We start from the raw sequence: 26,435 nt of genomic DNA, 5'->3' as shown, positions 1-26,435 counted from the left end.
TGAAGGGACAGTCTAGGCTAGAGAGGCCTGACCAAGATGTGTCTGGCTGCAGAGGCTGGTGAGATGATCAATGTACAGGGTTCTGTCTGCCTCTGACTATTAGCAATGTCGATCACTAACATCTCTCTTGCTCTCTGTGCCTCTTTTTGGCAGGTCATGCTTCTAATAGACATCGAGCTGGCTTACATGAACACAAACCATGAGGATTTCATTGGCTTTGCCAAGTAAGCACCCACATCCTATTGCCTCCTCTGCATGTGTTTCCTGTGGCTCTGTCCTATAGATGCTCCAGTAAATGGGTTGCAAAGGTCCTGGTACAGATGCTGTGGCTCCAGAGCGTGGTTCAGCTCTCGGTATTGCTTGTTTTTCAGTGGATCTGTATTGCGAGGCTGGGGAGGAGAATAAGGATGTGTACAAGGGGGAGTTGGAGTATTAGGGTTGTGTCATGAGGGAAAAAAGCAGCAGCAGTGGAAGGTTAGTGACCCAAGTGGTCCAGGTGGGAGTGCGATGAGTAGACCAGGCTGAGAGAGCAGATGAAAATAGATTGGGTTATCAAGGCTTGGAAGCTAATTGTGAGGAGCATGAACTCATTATAGTAGCTATCTGACGGGAGCAGGGTTCAGGTAATGAAGAGGAGCCTGAGGGGTTTTGAATGTCTCTGCTGTTGTTTGCAGTGCTCAGCAGAGGAGCAGCCAGATGAGCAAGAAGAAGGCAGCTGGCAACCAGGTAGGCCAAGTTCCATCTCCTTCACTGCTGCAAGAAGGACATGTTTGCTGCCTGGAAGCCACCAGGTGGACGAGTGCTGGGCTGGATGCAGCAGTACTCTTAAGTTTGTTTTTTATTCATCAAGCTCTGTTTATACCTGAAGACAGTGTGTTAGGCTCATTGCAGTCAGGAAGAACTGAGCATGTAGCAGTAATGGAGGGAAAGCGTTACAGAGGGATGCTTGATAACCAAGATCCAGTCTTGCTTTTCTGGTAGAAATCCCTATTAATGTGTAAATCCCAGTTTGTCCAGCCCCTTTACTAGCTGTGCTGACTTGTCTGCTGAGGTGAGGGGTACAGAACACCAGGTCTCAACTGTTACAGTATAGAATTGTCTCTTGTAGTTGTCTTTCCCATCAGTGGTGTCTGCTCTTTGGAAAGGGATTTCAAGAGAGCTTATGGACTCTCTTCTGGTAAACTTCACTGGAAATACTTAAACCTCTGTACAGGGAGACAAAGGGTGATTACAGCCATGGTTGCAGTGGGTATATATGGAAATACCCCTATGGGGGAAGACAGCAGTGGAAGAGAGGAGTTCCATGTTCCTTCAGGAGCTGTAAGGGGTGTATGGACATTGAAAAAGGGGTTAATGACACTTTTTTTCCCCCAGATTTGCTGGGGACATGGTAAGGCTATCTAGGCCAGAAGATCTTGTAGAAACAAAGCCTTATAAGCAGCTTCATAGAGAATGAAAGCAAATCAAATGCTTTTGCTTAGCCCATTTAAAGACATTTGCTGTGACATCTGTCCTGTTTATAACATGTGTGACCACTTTTCCCTGCACATGAGCATGCAGACTGTTTCAGTGCTGTTGGTGGGCAGGTGGGCAGTAGGTTGGGTTGGCCAACCGCCCGTTTCATGGGATCTCAGAGCAGTGTGGGGAACCCCATCCTCTGCAGTGTGCCCTACAGAAAAGCTGGGTGTAAAAGAGCACAAAGGGCAAAGTCTGGATCTACCTGTAAAGCGCTTTGGCTTTTTTGTTAGCAGACTTTATTTTGGGATGGGGGTTGCTGTTGTTAACGCCTTGGGGTTAAAAGATTTGGTACCAGCTTCCAATTTATTTTATTTTAGTTTTGAGCCTCTCTTCTCCTGCTCCAGCTTTCCCAGTAACCATCTCTCCTCTCTTTGCTCCTCTCCTGCTCTCTGCTCTGCTGCTGTTGCTATGGTTCCCCTTTGCAGGATGAGATCCTGGTGAGTAGAAGGCCACTCAGCAGGGTGTGCTAATGAACATTGATGTTGCATCTGGGAAGGCAAGAACAGTGCTTACACAAGTTATTCCCTCTGCTGCTGGATGGGGAGAGGCGGGCAGCTGGGACTAGGCACAGGTGAAGCAGAAATGAGGTTAAAACTTAGTATGATGAAGAAAAAGTCAGAACTGCTGGTTCATCTTGTGAGTGGGTGGAGATGAAGCGGTAATCCAAGGATGTGTGATTCTGTTTCACTGCCCCCTCCTGTCCACAGGGAGAATAGGACCATCTCAGCTTTAAGAGTAGGCATGAAACAAAGATTCAATGCTCCTGTGTTTACCTTGAGAGGGCAAATTAACAATTAAAAGGATCCTGTACCTCTGTGGTAGGCTGCTCACACAGTGCAACTTGGTAATATCCAGTGCAGTTGTGTGGCTTTTCAATGCCAGGTCATTCTCAGCAAGCACATCCACACAGCAAGGTACACATGGATGCAGGTGTTTTTGGTGTTAACAGTGCATTAATATACACAAAAGCTAATGAATTTAAGCTGATGCATACTTGCATTTGATTGCTCTGTATGTGAGGATCTAAACCAGCACTTAGTGAATTGCAGTTCCATAGAGAACTGGTAGCCTGGCTTCTTCACAGACTAAACATAAAGGAACTTGTTTTGCCCTAAATGAATGACTACTCAAATACCTGGGAATGCTGAAGTGGAGGGTACTAATTCCAGATGCACCATTTTGTTCCGTTATACTTAGTGTCTCCTTTTCACTCAACTCAGTTCTTTCTGGGTTGCTTGCCCGTCTGTTCTTGAGCTGGTTCCCCCCGCCCAGAGCTGGGTGAAGCGCTCCACGTGTGCCGACAGCTGTGCTGGTGTGCTGCTTTTCTCTAGGCATGGCCTCTTCTGGGTATTTTGCTGTGATCTGGTGCTTGTAGGTCGTGCCGGTGTCAGAGGTGTTCTTGATGCGGTTCTTCCTGCATCCCTTTCCTCTTGGCAGAGGGTATAACGCACAGCACTGCCAGGTTCCTTCCTGCGTCCTTTTTGTACTATTCCTGGCCTTCTTGAGGCCAAGACTTTCACTGGCCAGTTGAGCGGGGGGCTCCTCTGGCAGCAGCAGAGAGCACGGTGTTCCTTGTCTTTCCCTACTACTCTGTGTAGGGATACCCTCTGATCTTTCTTCTGTCACCCAACACCAAGCTTTTAGAACCCTCATTAATGCTTGCCGCTTCCACCCCCTTAGGTCATCCGAAAGGGCTGGCTCACCATCAACAACATTGGGATCATGAAGGGAGGCTCCAAGGAGTATTGGTTTGTGCTGACAGCGGAGAACCTCTCCTGGTACAAAGATGATGAGGTGAGTAGCTCAACTCTGACTTGAGTCTTGGGCATCTGATGAGGATAAGGTGGTATCTTCTGGTTGTCCTTAGGCTGAGCTCCCTGTGGTCTCAGCATTTCTGAGTTGATGTGAACATGGCTTTTTTAATGCATGTGGAATAACATCTATGTTTTGAAGCCCTGGCTCAGCAGAAAGTTGACAGGCACTTGGAATGAATTTGACCTTCACTCGTCTTGCTGTGGCACCTGTGATCAGGGGTGTGATAGACTAGTTGCAAGATTTGGACTTTTCAGTATTTGTGGGGCATCCACAATAAGTTTCCTGAAGGAGAATGGCAGAGGTTTTGTGCATCTCCCTTGGTCACAAGAAAAACGTGCTCTCATTTTTGCGTATGGCAACAGGAGCTGTGGACCTGAAACTGCAGGTCATGTGCTGGCTCCTTCTGACTTTGAATCCTGAAGAGATTAAGTAATTTACTCAGTTGTTAAACCTGGGAAGCAAGAATGTTTGGTTTGGTTTTTTTTAATGCTTCTATATTGAACATGCTGGTTTACACATTATTTGTAAAATTATTTGAATTGTGAGTGGTTAGAGTACTGCTGATCAAAAGTACAGTGATGTGTGGGATATCACTGATAGGAACATGGACCTACTCTGGAGAACTGCTTGAAAATCTTGAATATTAGGAATTCTGGCAGTGTACTGTGGTGTCTTTCTGCTTCAGTGGGAAGTGATATAAGCAGAGAGAATGGTTCCAGCTGAAATTATCATTGTCAACAGCGTGTTGCTGCCTGTGCGAGACAAAGGTAGATAATTGTCTTTTCTGATTAATTTGAAAAGAGAATAGCTGGATGGTTCTGGTGAGGACATGATTGAAACCGTTAACCCCACTCAGTGTGCTGGGGGATGAAAAATGCCTGATGTTGTGTAGTCATGCATCCTGAGTTTATCAGGGTTTCTGATTGCAAATAAAGAGACTGTTCTGCCTGTAGCTGTGGTTTGTGTCCCTCAGGTGTTCTGAGGCACACAATCGTGTGCCTGGGAGCTGCAGTTAGGCCTGGCTTCTTGTCTAGTTCGTGTCAGTGGGCCTGTTTCATTTCTTGGCAGGTGGAAATGATGACAAATACGGTGATGAATCAGCCTCTAAATATCACTTTCTGCATGGAGACTGCTGCTGTGCTGCTATGGATGAGCAGGCAGCAATTTCCTAATTAAAGAACCAGGCACTGAAATGTCTTTCGCTACATCAGTGTGTCTCTGCTCTAAGACCCCTGCCCTTTACATTCAGAGTTGCTTGGGGAGGCTTTACTTTAGGTTGCATGCTCAGGTCGAGTGGTTATAAACACCAAGTAGTTTAATCAAAGCCAGCTGCTACATCTGTATTACAGAGATGATTAGAACTCCCTGTTCCACCCTGGGGAGTGGGAGGGAGGGCGGGCTGCAGTGGGGATATGTAAACTGTTGATAAAGTTCCAGTTGCCTGGGATGGGGACTGGACCTCCCTTCCCTCCTGAGGGAGGGCAGCCTTGGGGGTCAATAGAAACTGGAGGTCTGTGCTGTTTCCCTTCTGCATAGTGAGAGGTAGAGCTGCCTAATGAAAACAGTTCCCTGCCAGCCCCCATCCCTTAAATGCAGAACCAGTGCTGATGGGGTCTGAGCTGCCTCTGAGAAAGGAGCCTTTGTCCTCAGCAGAGTGGGAGCAGGGGGAAAGGGAAGCACGTTTCTATTTGATCCCTCCCCAAGTTCAACCCCTTGATCACTGGCTGTTGTAAGGGAGAAAGGAACCAGTGTCCACCTGGACTCTGTAGTTGAGTCAGGCTAAAAGCTGGTGCATTTGAGGGGCATCTTGGAGAGCCTTGAGCATGGAGATTCCCATCCCAAACCCCAGTCCTACACGGAGCTGGCTCCATCCCAAAGAGCTGTCTGCAGCGCGTGGTCCTCTGTTAGACACGGTTATCTTTGCGTGTCTATCTCGGAACTCTCCTTCTGTACCAATTCAGGACTTGTGTCCTCTACAGCTCCTGAAGTGTTCTCATGTGTTTTTAAAGGCTGTGCACCACAATCTTTCTTCGTTTAAGCTCTGGGAGGAACGGGAGGCTTTGTCTGCTCCACCCTGCGCTCCTGTGGGCTCTCTTGTCCCAGTTCCCCTGTGCTCTGGCAGCTTTCCAGAGGGAACTGGGAGAGAGCTGGATCTGTGTGTGGAAGTGCTGGTGGCAGAGCTGTGGGTGATGATGGGGAAGGTGTGGGGTGAGGGTGAAGGCTGAGCTTGCACCTCTGGAGCTGGGAAGAGAGGGGGCACAGCCTCTCCCTGCCCTCTTCTGTAAGCCAGGACCCAGAGTCTGCGGAATGAAGACATCTGGACCCCATTAGTGAAATACCAGTCTTTCCGCAGTGCTGGCTTGTTTTTCCTTTGCCTCTGAAGAAAGGAACTGAAACTTAATGTCTTAAAGGGCCCAGCAGTACATGTTAGCAGGGATATATGGCTGTTGATGCTCTGGAGGGGCTTGAAGGAGTGTGCTGGGGAATGGGAGGGGAAGGAAAGCGCAGGCCAGGCGGGGGTGGAAATTGGCTCCCCACTCTGCCTTGCTGCCAAGAGCATGTGTGTGTGCTCCTGGGCTCTGTGTTTTTCTTCCTGTCTCCTTTCAATGAGTCAAACCCTGTGGCCCCAAGCAGAGTGGCCCCCCAGAAAGCTGGCCTCCCAAGACCCGAGACCCCCCTGAGGTACCTGCACCTCCTGAACCCTGTGGGATTGCTGCAGGGGAGAGCTGGGGAGGAGCCTGCTGGAAATATAAGGCAAGATTTCCATGCTCAGGGAGGCCACAGTGTCCCCAGGGCTGGAGCAGCACCACAGCACACTGGCTGCTCAGCAAGCACCATAATGGACATGATACAAGAACTCAATTTGAATAGTCCTGCCTGATTCCCTTCTGAAATGCACCTTCTCTGCAGGGCTTTCCTGCCTCTTGGAAAAAGGGTTTGTGAGCTGGGCTAGAGCTGCTGGTGATGGGGGCCTTGTAGACAAGATGCAACAAGCAACTTGCTCTTGGTTCCTAGTGGTAAAGCTCAGCGGCTGCTGGAGGGGACCCCGCGCGCTCTGCCCTGCAAGGGTGGCTGTTCCTGCTGGAGTGACTGTGCGCCAGTGTTTGCACAGCTGGGTAGATGGATATATCTGCTGTTTCCTTTGGGAATTTGTGTGAATGTACAATACAGATGGGCCCTTCTGTCCTTACTCAGGTAAATCATGTACTAGAAATTTGGGGCTTGTGAGGACAGGTGACTACATGAGAAGAATATGGCTTTATTTGTTTGAAAGCATTCATATGTTGCATGCAGTGGCAGTGTGTTTGAGTCCTGTGTATGTACAGGAGGGGTGGGCACAGTGTTTTAGGTACTCTCAGGTGTGTGTGGGGTACTTTATATTTATGCATCATATTGATTCCTGCTGCATCAGTTGTCCTTGAGCTCTTTCTCTGTCTTCATGCCTTCTCTTTTGCTTGAAGTACAAAACTCTTCTGTCCTGGGGAAGATGTGACCTTACTGACAGTCATTAGATAGCTGCTTATTCTGTACCTGTCAATGTCTTGTACCTGATTCTAGTTTAAAAATAAACATATTGATCAATAGCAAGATTATTCCCCCACTGCACAAACATGCCCTCCCCTCTGCTCTCCCCGCACCGCCCCCCAGCAGTCTGTGTCCTTGAGGCCCAGCTTAGCTGGTAGAAATCCTTGTGTCTTTTCTCTAACACCCGTGAGTGCTCAGAGTGCTCAGCTTGCTGCGGTGGGTCCAGCTGCAGCCAGGCTTTTGCATCCAGCTTGTTTAAAGACTGTAGGGACTGGTCTGCTCTGAGGTCCTTCTTCCTTTCACACTGCTCTCAGGTGCTCTCTGGAGCATGTTCCTTCTCTTTGCATCCTCTCTGGAGCTCTTTCATTCATCCACCCATCTTTTTTCACATGTTTTCTCATGGATAACTTAATCAGTCCTCATTTATACTTTCACTCACTGTTTCTCTTCTTTCTCTTCCAGACAAGCATCAAAGCAAACACAACTTCCAGAGCATCCAAACCTCCAACTTTCAATCCTTTGTGGGTTTTTCTTTATATTGATGATGAGCATTCTGAACAATGTGAAATGCCCTTTTTCCAGGCACCTTCCTATGCTCAATCCTGCCTTCTCAGGTAGCAAAGCACAGTGCAGTCGTAACTCTGCCAGGCCCTTGTGTCTATCTCTACATTTTATGGCAAAGTTTAGCATGTGAAACACAAGCCACCCTGAACACAGCTACCCCTGGGACAAGTGGATGAAGCTGAAAGAAATAAGAAGGGGGATGAGAGAGAGGGAGGAAGCATAAGAGGGTTGTGAGCAGGCTGGCGAACATGCAGGTGAAGATGAACATCAAGCATGGCTCCGAAGGGTTCTGTCCTCCCAGGCGGAGGGATGAGGGAACCTCGCGGCTCTCCCTGCAGCCCACCCTCTCCAAGCGTGTCCCTCTGCTGTCCCCGTGCAGCACTGGCAGTGTGTGGTGTATCCCAGCACAGCCTAACCAATGTGCAGACTACTGTACAATCTCGTAGTCCTGAACAGGTAGTCTGAACACTGGGCAGACGGAGTGGAGCCTCTGCAGTCTGCTCTCCGGCTATCAGCAGCTCATCAGTCCTCTCCCCTCCCTGCTTTTGGGATGGGGTTTTGGGGGCAGAGATGGGGTGAAAGAAAGTCCAAGTCCTGATTGGAAAAACATCCTTTTCTGGCAGCTGAAAAGAAGAAATGCTGCTCTCTGCATGTTTCCAATTTGGAGCAAGCTGTCGACCTCCTTCCTCGTCCAGTGCTGGTGTCAGGCTGGTACCTGGTTTCCACCTGGGCTATGCTGCACCTTTTTAGAAAGAGAAAAGAAAAAGAATCAGTGCTGTTTGAGGAGGAAATGCTGTGAAGTTTTGGCTGTCACCCAGGTGTGCAGAACTTGTTGCTTCATTCAACTCCTTTTCTCCCCTGTGGAGCTGTGTGGGAGGACTCCCAGGCCCCACGCACCCTCATCTCCTTCTGTCCTGTAGATCAGCCCTTTGCCTGAGGTCTGGAGCAAAGCTCAAACAGGACCAGCCTTTGCTTCTGAATCCTCACAAGAGTCTTTTGACCCACCTTGGCCAGTTGCCTTTGCAGCTCACCTCCGGCTACTGCAGGAGCAATCCGTGTCCCCTCTTTCTCTCCCCCCACTACGCCTGGCATTGCTGAGCCTCCCTCCCTCTTCTGGTTTTTGCTCCCTCCCTTCTTGCTTCCCTTCTGTCCTTCTGCCTCAATTGACGTGGCAGTGGAAAGCTTAACTAGACTCGAGGGAGGAGCTTGCTGGCTGCTGGGAAGGCCGGAGGTTGGTAGGAAACAAATCGGCTGACGGATGGGGTTGTGAGGGGGGAAAGGAAGGTTCCCTACCCCGCGAGGAAACTTGAGGAATGCTGTTGCTTTCTGCGGTGCTTGGCTCCCATGTAACGATTCCAGATGTTCGCCCTCACCCGCGTGGTTTGCTCCTTCTCCCCCTGATGCTGCAGGGATAAAGAGAGCTTTATGTACCCTGCGTGTCTCCCCTCCAGGATCCCCTTCTCCTGTGTGCATGCCGCTGGAGGGTTAAGATTTGTGGCCGAAATTATGAACACCCAGAACTCCCACTTTGGCTCTAACCGTGCACTGGGGAAGGGTAACCAGCCCTCTCCTTTTCCCAGATGTGTGCAACACTTTGCACGTGTGTCACATTCATCAAAGCAAGTCAAACACTTGGGGATGGTTCATCCCTGCCCTAGCACAGGGATGGGTGTAGGCAGAAATACCTGCTTGTCCTTTGCAAAGGCATTGGGATTGGAGTAGATCTTTTGAGGTCCCTTCCAATCTCTAACATTCTGTGACGTTGCTGTAACCTTAGAGAGGTCACAACAGTAGAGTTTTGGGTGCTATTGCCTCTCTTAAGCTACTCAGTTTCTGCCTGTGCCTTTTCATACACCCCCTGATGGCCTTCTAGGGTTGCACTTAGTTGCATCTTTAAATGTGCACATCATTTCAGCTGATGTAAATGAAAACTTTAGTGCAGGTGAGTTGATTACCATTGCTGTGCTTACTAAGCCAACAGTAACGGTTGTGATTAATCACTTGAGTCCAGGCCTAATGTCTACAGAGCTTTTGAACTAAATCAGCTTAAAATCTTAGGGTGTGTTGTTTAAGTTAAACCAATGCAGCTTTCTGATGTAAACAAGCCGTTATAGCTGCTTTGCAGCTTGGAGTGCTGATCACAGTGTCCAGTAAATCATGCTCTGAGGGTGTAAGTTAAGTGATACAGGTGGGCTGTGTCTTGGAAAGATGGTCTTGAGATGCACATATGTTGTGGGGTGGCTGGAAGGATGACAGCTCAAACATTCGGCTCTTCTAATGTGCATTTTCTCTGAAGACAAGAAGCAAAAAGCAGTTAGTAATGTCTTGTGTGGGGGTTCAACTTAAAATGCTCAGCTGACTTGCAGACCATTCTTCAGAGGTTTCTTACTAATAATCTTCTAGTGTGCATGTATTTATACAGTGCATTTATTATCAATTACTATGTTAATATTTTACCATTTGAGTAGAGATTTATTAGTGAAGTGCCCAAAATGCTGTACATGTGTTTAACACACATTATTTGACAAACTCCAGTCATCTCTGGGGCAGGTTTGTTTACCTGTAGTGATTTACATCTTACAAGAAGGAAAAGAGATTAAGAGGCTTAAGCAAGATGAATTTCTCCTAATTTCACGTGACCACCAATTAAAACAATGGCCATGTTCTTTCTCCTATATCCAGACCCTTCTCTCTTTGCAAAATGAGGTGTATGTCATAACAGCTACAGGGAAACCTTTAATTAGTTTATTTGTGCTCCAAATGCAAACTGAGACCTAATAATTCTGCCAATTACTTTCTTTTACTGTGAGTGCCAACTTCCAACCTTAGGGAGCCCACACATGCATCTGTCAGCTTCATTTCACATGGATCCAAGAGCAGGAGAATTTCACTTGCTGTCGAGTCAGTCCAGTAGAAGGGAGGATGTTTGAGTCAGGCTGGATTGCTGCCTCCTGAATTCGGTGGACTTCTTGTAGGTTATTACCTACAGGGTAGCAACTAATAAATCAGATGATAGTGCAAACCATTGCTGTCTCTGGCCAAAACCCACCTCTAGAATCCAGCCACCATAAGGAGGTGTGTACCCACAATAAGGATGTTGCAACATCAGCCTGCAGCTGCAGCATCCCTTTTTTCCTGTGGCTATTGTGCTTCACACACTGCAATTGGAACGGCAAGTGGATCTCGGTCTCCTTCGTGGCCATGTGTATTTTCTTTGTTTGGTAGATGCAAAGTACAGAGCCATATGGCTGTATCTGCACTGTGCTGGGGGCGGGGGAGTAATCCTCTGGCACTTATCCTGCCTGTGCAAGGAGCTCGCCATCCGCTCTTTCAGCAGCTCTCCATGCAAGCAGCGCGATTCCCGTTGGGAGCAGCAGCCCTGGTTCAGGGTAGCGAGCCCTGTGTCTGTGTTTTCTGGCTGACACTGAGCATCCGTGTTCTGCTCGGTGCAGCCAGTCCGAGTGCTTCTGCCACTTCGCTGCCTCTTGTCCTCATGGCTCTACAGATTAACTTGCAGCCAATGTGCATGTTTTACATAACATATACTTTGCTGCTGAGTGTTTTGTCTGATTTATTTTTTTTTTATAGCCAAGGGGAGATATGAGCAACGTAAGCCTCTTGGGATGAGACTAAGGGCTTTGAATATAGTATTTTACAAACTACTTTCCCATTTTGATGTGTGGTGGCTTTTCTTTCTCTTCTTCCCCTCCCTCCAAGTCTGGAAAGCTAGAGAGAGAGAAGCCCTTTTCCCCTCTTGGCCAGGATGCAGTTCAGCCACAGCACATACCGCCAGATTGCTAACATATGGGTAGAGGGCTCAGCCAAAGTTTTGAGAGGCTCAGCCCTTGGCAGCTCATTCCACGCTTTCCTGTCTCTACATTCAGGAAATGAAGTCAGAGTGTTGATATAAAACAGGCTGGGTTGAAAACTGAGAAGCTGGAAAGACTGAAGTGGGGGACCCGGAGGGGGAGCTGTGGGGAGATGGAGAGTGCAGGGGCCCTGCAGCATTCGGGGCTTTTCTTGCCTTGTGCCACTGTCCTGGTTGCTTTGTTCTTCAGTCCTCCAACTTACATTTTAGGGTGGCAGACAGACAATCTTTCCTCTGGTGCATGGAAAGATCAGCATGCAGAGATAGTGTTGTCTTGATCATGTGGCAGCATTTATGCAAGAGCTTGGAAGGGATGTAAGTTGAAACTCTGGCAGAGAGCGTGTGTTTCGATACGTAGAACATGGGATTCCCTTACCTTTTGACTTTTTTTCCTGAAGAATGACTCTGTTGCTAAATTTCTATGGAATGATGTGTTTCTAATGCACAATGATATTGCCTACACAGCTTTAACATCAGGGTTTTTTTTTCTTACTATCACAGAAACTCTGTGGGGTGGGTGCAGGGAGTTCAGTTAAGTGAGGCTGCAGTGGGGATTGTGTTGCCTGGGGATGTAGCAGTTGATGTACTTCACTTCTAGGTCACTAGTTCAACCTAAACCAGCATAATAATAGCCCAAAGTAATAGGAAGCTGGAAACCGTTTGACTTATAGAACCTGGAGTGGTCTTTGTGACTCAGAGATCAGTGCCTGGCTGGCAGATGTCCCACTGCAAAAATGCTTGCCCACCTCTAGACTGATCAACAATATTAATAAATCCAGGGAAATTTGCTTGAAAGAGCTCTCCTGCTTTCCTAGCCTGGTGTCTCTGAGACACAGTGATCTTTTCTGGGGTGTTCTTGTTGCATAACTTTAGTGATGACTTGGTGCAGTTTGATCTTTGGGATATGTCTGAACTGTCAAGCATCTGGTACCCTTATCAAGCTCAAGTCAATTGAGCTGAAACTTAAAGTATGTTAGGCTGGACTTGCCATCCTCTGGGTATTTGCACTCAGCAGCTTTGTCACCTCCTGCTGTGCCCTGCTCTTCTTTTCTCGCTCACTCTCAGGATCTCTGCTCACTGACCATCCTTGTTTTTTATAGTTTCTCCCGAGAGCAATCACATTTTGTTGGTTTTCTGGCCACGAAAAGTCTACAGATACAGGAGATGCTCACAAGGGGACAGTCGCACATGCATATTCTGTTTGTTTCAGTCCTGGATAGCTGCATTCTGCCTTTTGGAGACCAGTGTGATGGCTCCCTCTCTTGTTATGTTGGGGTATAGTACCCAGCTGGAATGGGTATCACAAAAAGTCGGGAAGGACAAACTCTTCTTTCTAGAATTTCCCTTTTCTCACAGATTGAAGGGACTGGAGGACCTGGGTTGAGAATGCCTCCCTGGTGATGAGGGGGCTGTATTGCTGACAGGTTCCATCAAGCTGCTTTATTGGAGCAGTGAGTGACTTGTTACTGATCCCCTTTTCAGGAGAAGGAGAAGAAGTACATGTTACCCGTGGATAACCTGAAACTGCGAGATGTTGAGAAGGGGTTCATGTCCAGCAAGCACATCTTTGCTCTCTTCAACACCGAACAGAGGTACGCCCGCATCTCAACAGGCCAGGCTGTTGAAGCTAGGGACAGGACTTATGTAATATTCTATAGGAAAGAGTAGAGATGTGTATGTTGGGCTAGCTGTTCAGGAAAGAGGTGTGTATCCTTTAAGGAGGAGATGGGGACTTTTGGAAGGAATTAAGTCAGGCTTTTAGGTCTTAGAGGTGTGTGCCGCTTTCTCTTCAGCAGCACATGGCCTGCAGCGTGACCTCAGCCTTCAGCCCTGGTGTGGTTACCTGGGTCTGGCTGTACTGTATATTTATAGCCATTGTTCTTAGTGATGAGGAAAAGCCATAGGAGGTTGTGGACCCAGGTTGGCTGGAGCGGTCCAGCAGCGAGCAGAATTGAAAATGGAATCTCTTTCAGTTGCCGTTGGAACACAATTGATTTGGGGGCAATCAAACTTGCTCATTAAAAAAAAAAAAAACCATGTCCTTTCTGCAGGGTCATCCTGAGGGTTCTAGCAAGGGACTGTCTCTGTCTTAAAATGACAGGAAGATTCCCTGGTCACTGATATCTTTGTCAAATATGGGCAAACCTCTGCTTTGCAACAGGGAAGAATAAAACGTTTGTCTTCCTCTCAGGAATGTGTACAAGGATTACCGGCAGCTGGAGCTGGCCTGCGAGACCCAGGAGGAGGTGGATAGCTGGAAGGCTTCCTTCCTTCGTGCAGGAGTCTACCCGGAGCGTGTTGGGGTAAGTTACAGCCAGAGCGATGGGAGGAGAAGGAGCACGGTGTGTATCTTAGATAGCTGCATCCTCTTATGTTAAAGTTAACTCTGAAGGTTTTTGTCTCTTTCCTGAGCCAAGGGATGAAAATTTAAAGTTTTTGTTATGTTCTGATGCTTCCTTTAAGGAAGCCTGGGATAAAGTAACTGGCAGCTTCAGGGGGGAAATAAAGCAGGCAAAGACTGCCTTGATAAACCCTTCTTGCTCTGTGGGCATTAAATTCCCAATGTAAGGAGGACAGTTAACTACCCGGCTATGAAGTGGTACATGTCTGCTGAGAAAAGGAATGGTGCCATTGCAGTAACACTTACTGTACAGCCTTGTTATGAGTTTTCTGGGTTATTTGTAGTTGTTCTCCCTTTCCTTCTCCTGCCCAGTTAGGAAGAGATGTTCTCTGAGTTGTTCTTTTGCTTGGTAGGTACCTTAATATGCTACTTTAGCAAGACCTCTTATCTCTTCCTTTAGCCTTGCCTGGCAACACTTGCTGTCAGCATTATGCTCTGCTTTAAAAGGATGTTCTAGAGAGTTGTGGTGTTCCTGTTCAAAGCCTTTCTGTTCCTCTGGGAGAGGAAGCTTCTATAAATACTTTCCCATTAGAAAAGTGATAATTGCTTATCTGTTTGCATTTGTTGCTTCTAATAGACTTGCATTCGTATTTCCTGTTACACTTGAAGACTGTGGGGTTTTGATTTAAGGCATTTCCTGACAAACTGGTATTATAAAAAAGATTAGGGACTGGACCTTAACAGTGGTGTGACTTCAAATTGGCTTTGAACCAGACTGGGCACCTTAAATGCTGTTAAAGAACCTGTGCCACCTATTGGTGTGCAAATGGAGAGGTTTGACATAGAAACAGACTGCTAGGCTGACTGTCCCAAAATCTGTGTAAAAAATAACAAGTAGCCACTGTAGGTAAGTAAATAGCCCCTTGTTGCTAACAAAATTATTTCCTTTGCAGATCATCCCATTTTGGTTTTCAGTTAAGCCAAACAATTCACGCGCTCCTCTTCCAGGATCATTTGGGTATTTATGTATTTTTAGTGGGATTGGTCTTCTGTTTGTTCAGTGCTATTGTGGGATCTTCTCTAAATTCTGAGACCAACTAAGTCTTTTATTTTTTGTCCCTTTTTGTTTTGATTTTTTCCACATGTGCTCAAACTGACCTGCCAGGACAAGGACAAAGTAAGTCTGACCCTCTGCCCGTGTTGCCCCCTGGGGCTCTCACCGCATAGTTTTCTTGTTTTTACCTTTTGTCACAGTTTCCTGAGAGGCGTTTGCTTCTTCTCCTCTTTGTACCTCCTGTTGGATTGCTGCTGTTTGTTTCTGTTCTTACTTTGAGTTTGTCTTTTTTCTTTTTATTCCTCCCTTTTTGTATGATTTCTGAATCTTGGTGCAAACTTATTTTTGGGTTATTTTTACCCTCATTTTTTTAAGGTTTCCCATATGATGTCCACTTCCTTTCCTTTGTTCCTCAGGGAGACCTTGGCATTCCTTCGTTATGTAAGGTCTTCCCAGGAAAAGCTCAAATGAACAAGAAGTGATTTCCTACACTGCTGCAAATCCTTCAGGCTGGGATGGTTTAAAAGAAAGGTTTTTCATTCTAAAAAATCACGGTGGTTGTTTAGGTTTTTTTAATAAGTTTTGAGAAATGGAGCAGCCTTTCATGCTTTGTGGCTTTGAAATGGATCTGCAATGGGTGAGCCTTGGTGATTGCTTGCTGTCAAACAGCACAGTCCAGGTTTTACATTACAGAAAGCTAAACAATGCATTTCAGGCAGACAGGAAGATATTAATCTGCTTGGTGTGAATGAGAAGATAATTATGACTTACAATGCAGGATTTGCAGATGAAGTGATCAGGAAGGTTTTCTAGGTTATTCCATTTGTGATCTGGCTGAGGTGAGCAGTTATTTCACCTGTATCTGTTTCCTCATTTGTGTAATGAGGATAAAGATGCAGCGTGTAGGAGAGTCTGGAAGACTTAATTTATGGTGAGTGATTCTCAGGTCTAAACTGAGTCTGGATGTGGAAAACAGCTCAGATGAAGGGCCTTTCAGGAAGCTAGAAGCACTAAAATACAGCTTTGACTATTCACTAGAGCCATAACCTGTGAATGTTGGTCAGGCCTTTGACCTTTGTGTAGTAACTTTCTACTACAAGAGTGGCTTTGCTGTTAAAGCTCCTCTGATCTGAGCTGGAGAAGTCTGTACAAGCTGAGCTGTGCATTGATAATCTGAGCTCAAAATGCAAGTTTAAATAAGTCTTATTGCATGCACTTCCTGCGTATTCCGTTCTTTTCTTGCTCTCTCATGAAAAGCTAATTTAGTGTCTGAATAACCAGTCTGTTTCTCCTTTTGTCTGCAGGCCAGTGAAGCAGAGGAGAACGGATCAGACAGTTTCATGCACTCCATGGACCCTCAGCTGGAGAGACAAGTGGAAACGATCAGGAACCTGGTGGATTCCTACATGGCGATTGTCAACAAAACCATCAGAGACCTCATGCCGAAGACAATCATGCACCTCATGATAAACAATGTACTTATCACACTGTGGTCAGTGGAGACGGGGAGACAGAAGGGGGAAAATAGGGAGAGAAGGAATGAAGAAAAACTGAAGGCAGCTTGGAGAGAGGGAGGAAGCGGTGGGACAGGACGCAGTGTTTTGGGGAAGGTGGTGGAAACTGATTCCTTTGTGCTCCTTTACAGACCAAGGACTTTATCCATTCGGAGCTACTGGCAAACCTGTACTCCTGCGGTGACCAAAACACGCTGATGGAGGAATCGGCAGAGCAGGCCCAGCGACGTGACGAAATGCTGCGCATGTACCATGCCCTGAAGGAGGCCCTCAACATCATTGGGGACATCAACACCAGCACCATCAGCACCCCCATGCCCCCACCGGTGGACGACTCTTGGCTGCAGGTGCAGAGCGTACCGTCTGGACGCAGGTACCAGAGGCTCAGGGGCAGAGCCCCGCAGACCTGCCTGATGCCTCTCGAGTGGCAGGAGGAGCGGAGGAGCTGGGGCCTCCTCCTGAGACAGGGAGTCCTCCTCTGCCCCTCTTCTCCCTGTGGACGAAGAGTTCTGGGTCTCTGTGTCGGGAGGCTTTGAAAGTCAGTAGGGCTTTACAGAGGATGTGGTGGCTTCTAAACCCTTAGTTTAGCTGCAGCCTGAAGTAGCTTTGAAGGCAACCTGAAGCCTGGTGTGGCCATTTAAAGCCAAAGAGTGGTGTGTGAGGTGTTGTGGGACATGATGGTGACTCAGGGATCCCAGGCCTGTCGTTGCAGTTGAATTTCTCTGTTTGTTTGCCAGGTCTCCCACATCCAGCCCCACGCCGCAGAGGAGAGCTCCCGCTGTTCCGCCCACCAGACCTGGGTCTCGAGGCCCAGCTCCTGGGCCACCTCCTGCTGGTGGGTCCACGCTGGGTGGTGCCCCCCCTGTGCCCTCCAGGCCAGGTGCCTCTCCTGATCCCTTCGGGCCACCCCCTCAGGTTCCTTCTCGGCCTAATCGTGCTCCTCCTGGTGTCCCCAGGTAAGTCCTGAGATGCTGCTCCATGCAGGTGGGATATGTCCAATTTTTGAGTAGCACTTAGCCTGCCTGGGCCGTAGAAGAATGGAGTGCATGGTGTAGATACAGTCTTCGGGTATTTGAACTGGGACAATAGGCAGGAGCATAGTTGTCCACTGAGATTTTGTTGTACAGATGAGGCGATGCCAAGGCAGCTCTTGGGGACGGAGGGGCAGCTGCTTCTCTGCACAAACCCCTGTGCAAAGGATGGGGAAAGTGGACCTGAGGGCTTTAATAAAGCAATCATACCAATGCCTGCACTCACAAGTAGGAGGTAGTCACCAGAAAAATCACAGGACTGGAGTGACAGTTCCCCTCTGTGTAGAGCTCCCCAAAGTCTGAAGTTGCCCCTTTTATCCTGGCCCAGAGTTCAAGGTGAGTTGGACAGACCTTCACCTGAGCTGTTCAGATGCTCTTTGGCTCGGAGAATATTGCAGTGTCACTGGCAGGGAAATGGATTTTTGAGGCATTTTTGTTGCTTCTGTAATCAACTTGAACACTTTCCAGTCTAGAGGGTTCAAATCACACAGCTTTGCTTTCCTGTTAAGAAACTTAATTATTTTCCTGTTCAGTCACTTCAAACAGTAATAAGGTATTATCCCCTGTGCAGCTGAGCACATGTTCCTGAACAGGACTTAGGAGGCTGTCTGCAAGCAGCAACACTTATGTTTGGTACTTGGTTTCCCTGAAGGTAATGGTAAAGAATGACTATAATCAGGAACTCCCCAGTGATGTGCCAGGGGGAACACTTCCCTCGTGGAAAATAGCTCCGCTCCAGTGGGTGCTGGTGGCACGTGTCTGAAGCTTTGCCATGTTCTGTGAAGCACCCAGCCGGTCACTGGGTGGTGATGGTACATGGAGGCGGTTCAGTCAGTGCCCCAGCTCATACTTGGTGCTGCCCGTTTGGAGGGGAAATTTTCTCTGCCGGGCTGTATCCAGCCCAGAGATGGATGAGTCCAAAGAGATTATAGACCACTTTCTGACTCTGGTGTGTGCAAATGCTTTTACTTTCTTGGTGCCTCTGCCCCAGTCCTCCCTGTCCACCTTGATGCAGCTCCCACAGTAACTTGTGCACACATGCTTCAGTGTTGCCCCAGGGACCGCAGTCCTGCTGGTGGCACCCCTGGATGTCAGCACGCTTTTACTGTGTAGTTTGGCTCTTGCTTCTTGTTGTGAACCTGCTTTTCCATATACTGTTACTTTGTGGTTTTGTTTTTAGTATACTTCTCTGTCTCCATCTTCTTTCACTCAGTTTCATTTCTTCACTCATGAAAAATATTCTATATACCTGATCATGATAGGATTCCCCAAATGGGCTGAAATGAATTGGCCTTTTTTGAAGAAATCCATCATAGCCTATTGTAATGGCTTTTTCTGCCTTTTGCATGAGGTAGAAGGGTTTAGGGGAAGGTAGGGAACAGCACTGGGGTAGAAGGAAGTGTTTCATACTTAACTGAGCAATCCCTTGCTTTAGAAGGGAGAGATGGTAGGTTGGATTGCATGCTACTGACTGCCCTGATCTGGAGTTGAGAATGTAATTCCAGAAGCTGTGAAGTGATGCTCATTCTCTGATCCCCCCCTCTCTGATTCTTCCAGTTGTTCATAGACTCCTCCGGATCCTGATACCAGCTTGTCATTTGAGTTCACTGATGAATGGAGAATTTCCAATGACAAGGGACTCCCTCTCTTCCTCTCCTGTATATAGAATAAGAATGTTCCCTGCTAGCACTTGGACTCGGGTCCTTCTGCCATGGGTGAACGAATGCCATCTCCATTGTTGCTTTTTTTAATACGCATCTTTTCCCTTGCTAACCAGGCTACACTATTTGTGTGTGTGTGTGCGAGAGAGAGAGGAACAAAGCTCTTGTGTATGGCATGAATGGGCTTTGCTATAGGAGTTGGTGTTACATAGTGAACTGGAAATGTGTGGTGATGGCTTGGTGTACATTGTGTGTGTACACACACTGATACCCGTGTATGAGTTTGGTATGTTTGTGCCTCCAGTTTGTGTGCACATGTGTTTTATGGATGATGAACTCAAATGAGTGTTGCTCCACTTCTTTCTCATAAACGTAATTGTACAGACACATGCTTTCACGTATAAACACCATTTTACCATTTTACCTCCATTTTCTTATGCAGGGAGGTTTTCCTGCATATAATTAAGTACAATTGATACGAGACTTACCATCCTGCCTCTACTTGGCATTTATTCAGTCTACTGTGGAAGTCTGTATTGCCAAATATATACTTTTGGGAGCTGAAGGTTACAAATAGTATAAGGTCCTATTCTGTGTGCCAAAGGACTGCACTCAGACTATATGCCTCTTGGAGCTATGTGGGAGGATTTGCTCTGGGAAAGAAAACTGTGAAGGTACTTATCCAGGTATTTAGGCTCTTCAGTTTAAAATAGTGTGATAGAAACGGTAGGTGAAACTACTCAGGCAATATCAAAAGAGAAATAAGAAAGCTTAAGTGAGGATGACTTAACCATTGGGAAAAAGCCCCACAAACCTGTTCAAGGCATTAATGGGTTTCTCCATTTGGTACATATCAGGAAAAAGATGCAAGTGATCAGCATCACTGTAAACATAACTTCACACAGCTTTGACTTGAATTATTCAAGAGGTCACAGTAGCTTGTCTCATGATTTGTGGCCTTCAGAATGTTTCACCTGTTGCTTCTCTTTTTGGGTAGTGGTCAGGACTGTGTGTTATCTCCCTCTTTCCTGGGCCTGTTTGCTTCAACTCCAGCACTTAGTATGGTCAGAAGATAGGAATCCTGAATGAGAGACAAGTCAGACCCCCTGTGCCCAGCTGGTGGTGCTGAGACAGATATAGCGCTGGTTGAACGGGTATGAATGTCAGCCTGGATGTGTGGGTGGGTGAGCAATGGCCAGCAGGTATGTAAACACATAAAAATGGCTTTTGACGCAGCTGTGTGTGCACCTGGGGTTCCAATGTGTGCAAAGATGAGGCTGTGACTGCGTGTGCGGAGTCCTACCCGCTGCAGTGCAGCCCTGCCCAGCGGCGCACGCTCCTTGTGCTGTGTTCTGGAGGGGAACATGCAAATGTGTGTCTGTGCAAGTGTGCGTGTCTCTGTTCCACCTTCCCGACAGTCTGTGTGGCCTCTGCCTTGAACTGTCTGAACTGCCATGTTGATCTCGTGTTGTCTTTCAGAATCACTATCAGTGACCCCTGAGGACTGGCAGCCACGGTACGTTTTGCACTCTCCCTGCGATGCATGAGTCGTTGTGTCCCCATCCTCCATCACTTTGCTCTGCAGCTCACCTCTGCTGCCTAGTTCTTGTGTTAGTAGCGGAGTCCCTTGTCCGATGAACCACTTCTGCCAGGATCTCATAAAGGAAGGAGTCTTGAACAGAAAATCTGGCTGATCAGAGACAGAGCAGCTGCTTGAGCTGCAGGAGCTGGGAAAGCCTCAGTACCTGACCTAAGGTTACTGGAGGACCCTTTCTCTGCTTCCAGTAGAGGAGGTGGGATGGGGGAATGAGCTCTGGCATCAAGGTCTAAACTGTCTTTCATTTGGCTTATTATCCACACTGACTGGGAGATCAGCTGAATGGACTCTGTTTTGATTTGGTTTGTCAGCTCTGCTAGGATCAAGGTAGAGACTTGGGGAGCTGTTAGTTCAGACTCCTCTTCTTATATTCCAATGTCTGGCTGGAGAAGTGTCCCATCCTCACTGTGTCCCAGTGCTCATGGAAGGCAGGAGGAGTTTGGGTTGTTAGTATCAGGACTTCCATGTCTGAGTGCAGGGTAACTCTGACATTGAATGTTCCCTGTTATCCTTGTGTCCCATCATCATGGTTAGAAGCAAACTCCCTCTGCTTGTTCTCCACTTGACCCTTTTACCTTCTAGGTGACTTTATGCTTCTGTTCAAACTGCCCTCTCTCCTCTGCCTTCTGGCCTGTTTGAGGAAGGGTTTAGTGATCCCTATATCCCCCTAAACACTGACCTGAGCTCCTGCCTGTTTCCCTTTCCTATCTGTCCCTGCATTTTGTACTGTTGTATGTGCCCAGCAGGTGCTGGGGAGGGCTCATGTGAACAGTGCTGGCCCAGCAACTCTTCCTTGTTCTGGTAATGCTGGGAGTGGGGGTGTAAAGAGGGAGATTTACCAAATTCCCCAAATTCTTTTTTCTGGGGACCTCCAGCCCTTATTGACAAATGGGTAGAGAGGGCAGAGCAGGTGTGGGGTTTTGGGGCCATTCTCCCTCTCTCTGTAGATATTGTGCATTGAAATGAAGGGTCTGACTGAGAGCTCCTTTAGATTGCCTTGCTGCTGGTTGTGGCAGAGAGAACTTGAGGGGGAGTGTGTGCTAAAGTCCTTTCTTAATAGGATCAGCAGAAGCTCAAACCCCTGTTCCAGGGCTGGGGGTTCACAGGGAGCCCCCATCTCGCACCAGATGGTCTGTTACCCCTGCATGTAGCTGCAGGGAGAGGTGCCACATCCCATCAAACCAATGTGGTGATTGTGCAGTGATTGACATCTTTGAGGACATCATCCCTCAGCCCTCCTCCCTGACACCCTGTAGAGCTGTTGGAGCGATCAGTGGTTTCCTCCAACACCCTTCCTGCTGCAGACATCCCTGGCAGCCCTAGGAATGTGCACTTGGTGACCAAGCTCAGGAAACAGGCTTGCTGTTGTCTGTACTTCGTTCTGGGACTCGCTGTTATGGGGCGTTTTAACCTGGCATAAAGAGCACCAAGAAAATAAAAATTAAAAACCAAAACACCACCAAAAAAGACAGATAACCCAAAAAATCCCACCTAAAACCTTTTGCAGCCCGAGGGAATGAATGTAATGTTTTACCACCTCTGTTAGGTCATTATCAGCAGAACTGTTAGCCCACAGCTTTCAAGATGTGACTAGCTCAGTGTTGTCTGGGTATGGATCAAAAGGCTCCAAAGCCATGACAGTCACTGCAACTGGTTTCCTTGGCTCCTGCCAGGACTCGGGTCTTACTGCCCAAGTACTGGACACAGGACGTTGTTCCTTGTCCTGACAGAGGGAAGTGTCTTCTCAGTGATGTGAAAGGGCTCAATTCGCAAGGCAGAGAGACAGACTGAAGCAGCATCTTGGGGGTAAATGTTGCCTGAGACACTTCTGTCCCCTTCTGTGCTGGGAAATAGTTCTCAGCCACTTCTGCAGGTGTCTCCAGAAACCCTGAGCAGACACAACACCTGTAACTTTAAAAAGTGACAGCCCCTACCCCTGAAATGTTCCTGAGCATCGAGAGAAATAAGTGTCTGCAAAAGCCACTCATAGTACATTACAAAAAAGAAACCCATCTACCTGAAGATGATTTGTGCTTTCAGCCCTGTTTATTCTGACAGGGTCAAGTGGCATCTCTTGCCAGAACACATTACATCGTCTAGTGACTTCAAGCATCCTTTTCATGTAAATCCAATGAGGCTGTTAGGACAACCTGTCCAAACTCCTGAAATGCAAAAAGCTCCTCAACAAAATGCCTTCTAACATGTGACAGTGCAGCAGCATCTCACTAAAGGTTAAGGTGATATCTTATAAGGTTTCAATTGAAGTGCTATTACTGCTCCAATGACAGCAGGAGCCATGGAATGGTGGTTCTGGCTGCACTTACACCACGAGCACCCCTTAGAGATAATGCACAGATCCCACATGTCATGAAGCTCAGGGTCACAGATTCTTCATCTGTAGCATCTCATTGCAAGTGTTGCTTCTGGGAGATGGTGTTATTTCAGCATCCAAGGTGGTGTAATTTCCAGGTTAGCTCAATCCCATCAGTATTTGCTGTACAGGAGCAGCAACTTGACTGGTGTGCTGACAGTGGGGTCTTGCAGTTCCCATTGACATTTTCAGTCAAGGAAGTAACACTTGGGAAATGTTCTCACATCTGAAGCTTTTTTATGTATCATTTCCCAAGGCAAGAAGCAAGTGGTTGTAATTGTTATGAGATCTGGGGCTTAATAGATATGAAGAAATAAATTCTGTGGAGGCCCAGCAACCAGGAGTGTAGAGTTAATGTGGCTCCTTTGCTGAGATGAGGGAGCTTGCCCTGATTTATGAGAGTATCTCTGCTCAGGTACCAGCATGATTATAGACCTGCAGTCAGCACAAAACAGGACTTCTCTATTTGGAAGACTGTACTGGTGCAAGTATTGTCCTCTACCCTTCCTCCCCTCTGCATTAGGGTAGGGCCTTTGTTTCTGGCAGTCAGTTGATTCTCTGTAATCTAAATTAAAGCTTGTCTGTGCAGAATTGCTCAGGCATTAATTCTGTGACACCTGATTCCATATGATCAATGCAAATGCTTCCTCTCTAGTTGGTCTGCGTGCTGTTGGGTTTGCTCTTTGCATTTCAGGCAGCTTGGACTGTACTCTGGCTTGGTACGGAACAATGTGGTTATCATAATGATACACAGTGATGATGCTGTTTAGGTTGCAGACACTGCAGGGAGTGTGCTTTGAAAGGAAAACATAGGTCAGAATCACTGATAAAGAACATTTTATTTGTGGACATCTTAGAGCCTGTAGCCTGAGTCTGAAGGGATCTTATAAGTAAGGAGTTGAGACAGCAGGGGTGCTGTCTTGTCTTCTCTGGAGTTTTGTTTTTCCCCAGTCAGGAATGATCATCCTGGAACACTTAATCCATGCAGAGGACAAACACTTAAGTTGCTGCCCACTTACCTGGACAAAGTATCAGGGAAAGAGCTTTAAACAGAATGGAGCAGCAATGGCCAAAGTTGACTTTATTGGAATAGAAACTGCATTTGTTGAGCACCAGAACTGGAGAACTGAAAGCAGCAAGCTTGCCCCTGACAGCAGAGGTCAGAACTGTGTGTTGGAGTGAGGAACCCCAGGCCTGCGGTGGCCTGGAGGGCAGGAGAAGGTGGTGCTCCCCAAACCCCGGCCAGCAGCGCGTCCCAGGGCCCATCCATGCTGTGTGACTGTCATGTGCTTCAACCAGGAGCTCACTGTGTCCATGCTTCTCAACTCTCGCTCCAGAGCCAGCGTGCTTGCTGGCAATAAAACCCTGTGCTTCCAAATTTCAGCGGGAAAGTGGAACCGAGTTGCCGCGCTGCTGCCCCGCACTGTGCAGAATGGCCGGCGCGAGGCCACGTCAACCTGTAATTCTTTGCGGAGCTGTGCTCTGGTAGTTTGTGCCTCGAGTTTTATTCTCTTGCTGACTCAGGTGAGGTGGAGAAGCATGTGTGATTGTGACTGCGATTGCTGTGCTAACCACAGTGTGTGTTCTCTTGTTTTTGTTTTTCTGTTTGTTTTCTGCTTTTTCACAGCAGAAGGGGCCCCGCCTCACCTACTCGACCCACCATAATCCGACCGGCTGAACCGTCCCTCTTAGATTTATAACTCGAGGCTGTAGAACAGCTGGCGACGAGTGCCGTGCTGGCGGCTTCCCATCCCTCCCTCCCTCCCGCAGCCACAGTCACTGCTCATCCATCCCACGTCTCCCGCCACCCCTCCCTGCTGTGTCGTAAAGCACTAGCCTAGTGATCGAGCTCTTCGTCTTCACTCGTGCGTCCCGTATTGCTTTGTGAGCGTAGAGTAGCCTTCATTCAGTGGCACGGATCCCTGGAGTACACAGGCTCCTCGGAGAGACCAGCCGCAGGGACGTCCCTAAGTCCGAGTGGCGTCTGTCCGTCCAGTTATCCCACCTGGTCTAGCCTGGATAAGTGTCCTGCCTGCGTCCGTTAGCTGTAGCACCTAGGACTGATCTGTAGCTATTTTCTTTTCTCGTAGTTAAGACGACAAAAGCGTGACTTAGAAGAAAAATACTCTCAAAACCACCGTTAGGAACAGATTCAGTGTCCTGTGTATTAGTTTTGACTAAGGTGCAAAAAAATATCATGTTGGGAACAGTGCAATCAACCTTATATCAATGTGAGGCAGGGAGGTGGAGAAGGGGGGAACCCGATGGATCGGCACAGAGTGAAGTCTGAGGTAGCGCACGCTCCATGCAGGGGGCACACGGACCTCCCGAAAGAGCTGGGGACACACTGGGGACACATTGGGGACACACTGGCTCCTGCCAGCCCTTGTCCCGCATCCTCAGCTTTTGGCTGACTTCCTGAACCCAGCAGGGAGTGGGGAATAGAGATGCTGCTCCCCCCTTGCAAACGGACAACCAAATGTTTTCAGGGAGTTTGCTGCGTGATGTTTTTGTTGAACAAAATCTTTCTGCTTTGAATGAGCACATCTTTCCGTGTTTTTTGGGTACTGTGGTGACTTCTTCCGTAGCCTTTTTCTTCTTGCATGTGAATGGTACGTGTTTGGGGAAACTTGTAACCGTTGTTGATCGCATATCATCATCTTAAGGTTTGGGTTTTACTTTTCATGCTACATGTATTAAAAGAAAAAGACTTGAGAATTAAAAATATATCAACCCTATGCATCTCAGATGTCATGTCTCTACCAGAGCTAAATGAGCCACCTGTGTTGTGGGCTTTCAACCGGCCCTCATTCACATTTAAGTTATTTCAGTGCTATTGCTCTTAATTTTGGTCGCGGATCCTCTGTTGTTCTGATGCTAGTGTATTTTTCCTTTCTGTATTTTAACAATTCTTTTACTGCTTCTCCCCCTTTTCTTTCCCTTCCCCCTTTTCCTTTTCCCTCTGTTTTTCTTGTCTTTAACCTCCAGCCGGCCGGGTAAGGCCAGTCCCTCCCGCCCCGAGAGCCCAAAACCACCATTTGACATGTAGGCTGCTCCCTCTGAGACTCTTTGCCTGCCTCTTAGCTGTTCTGTCCCGGAATGGTCTCTCTCGAATGTCACACATGGCTTGTTCTGTTTGTACTTTGTGACACACACGTATCGGATGTGACTGTAGTGAAACTCTTTGGTTGTTTTTCTTTCTTCCTGGCTGCTTAAATGAGTATATTGTAGTAATGAGAAACATATCGTTACTGTTATAAATATCTATAAATATATATATAAGATGAAAAAAAAATCTATATATGTCCAGGTGTTTAAAGCCATTTGTGCTTCCATGTGGATTTTAGGAAATACTTAAGTAGGGGAAAAAAAAAATCTATATACATATATATATATATATACACACACACATCCAAAAAATTAACCAAATCCTGATGCTGAGTTCTTGAGCTGGTTGTTAAATTCTCTGCTGTGTGCAGTTGGGTTGTTGTATTACCCCAGCCCTGTGGGTGAACTGTCTCAGTGCTGGTAGTAGCTGTGATGCAGTTTGTGATCTACCTGTCACTCTTGTTTATT

At 47.4% G+C, this 26,435-nt stretch overlaps 1 protein-coding gene across 7 annotated transcripts in view; it reads left to right on the top strand.

Moving 5' to 3' along the window:
- Positions 1 to 25,908, top strand: part of DNM1 (dynamin 1) — a gene marked incomplete at both ends in the record, with an annotated part of 61,526 nt that extends 35,618 nt beyond the window's left edge. For 2 of the 7 annotated variants that reach the window (XM_080356047.1, XM_080356046.1), the window contains 11 exons: positions 154 to 224; positions 675 to 726; positions 1,944 to 1,955; positions 3,199 to 3,312; positions 12,773 to 12,882; positions 13,482 to 13,593; positions 14,797 to 14,808; positions 15,990 to 16,160; positions 16,331 to 16,572; positions 16,937 to 17,155; positions 20,371 to 20,392. In XM_080356047.1, the coding sequence (XP_080212173.1) occupies positions 154 to 224; positions 675 to 726; positions 1,944 to 1,955; positions 3,199 to 3,312; positions 12,773 to 12,882; positions 13,482 to 13,593; positions 14,797 to 14,808; positions 15,990 to 16,160; positions 16,331 to 16,572; positions 16,937 to 17,155; positions 20,371 to 20,392 (1,137 nt within the window). Of the gene's footprint in view, positions 1 to 153; positions 225 to 674; positions 727 to 1,943; positions 1,956 to 3,198; positions 3,313 to 12,772; positions 12,883 to 13,481; positions 13,594 to 14,796; positions 14,809 to 15,989; positions 16,161 to 16,330; positions 16,573 to 16,936; positions 17,156 to 20,370; positions 20,393 to 24,486; positions 24,560 to 25,847 lie in introns of those variants that run through there. The other 5 variants (XM_080356042.1, XM_080356041.1, XM_080356043.1 and 2 more) reach the window with 5 other exon arrangements.
- Between the last annotated feature and the right edge of the window lie 527 nt (positions 25,909 to 26,435).

Source organism: Nesoenas mayeri (genome assembly GCF_963082525.1).
Source record: "Nesoenas mayeri genome assembly, chromosome: 18".
In the NCBI taxonomy this organism is placed as follows: domain Eukaryota; kingdom Metazoa; phylum Chordata; class Aves; order Columbiformes; family Columbidae; genus Nesoenas; species Nesoenas mayeri.
This window is presented reverse-complemented; position numbering and strand designations above follow the sequence as displayed.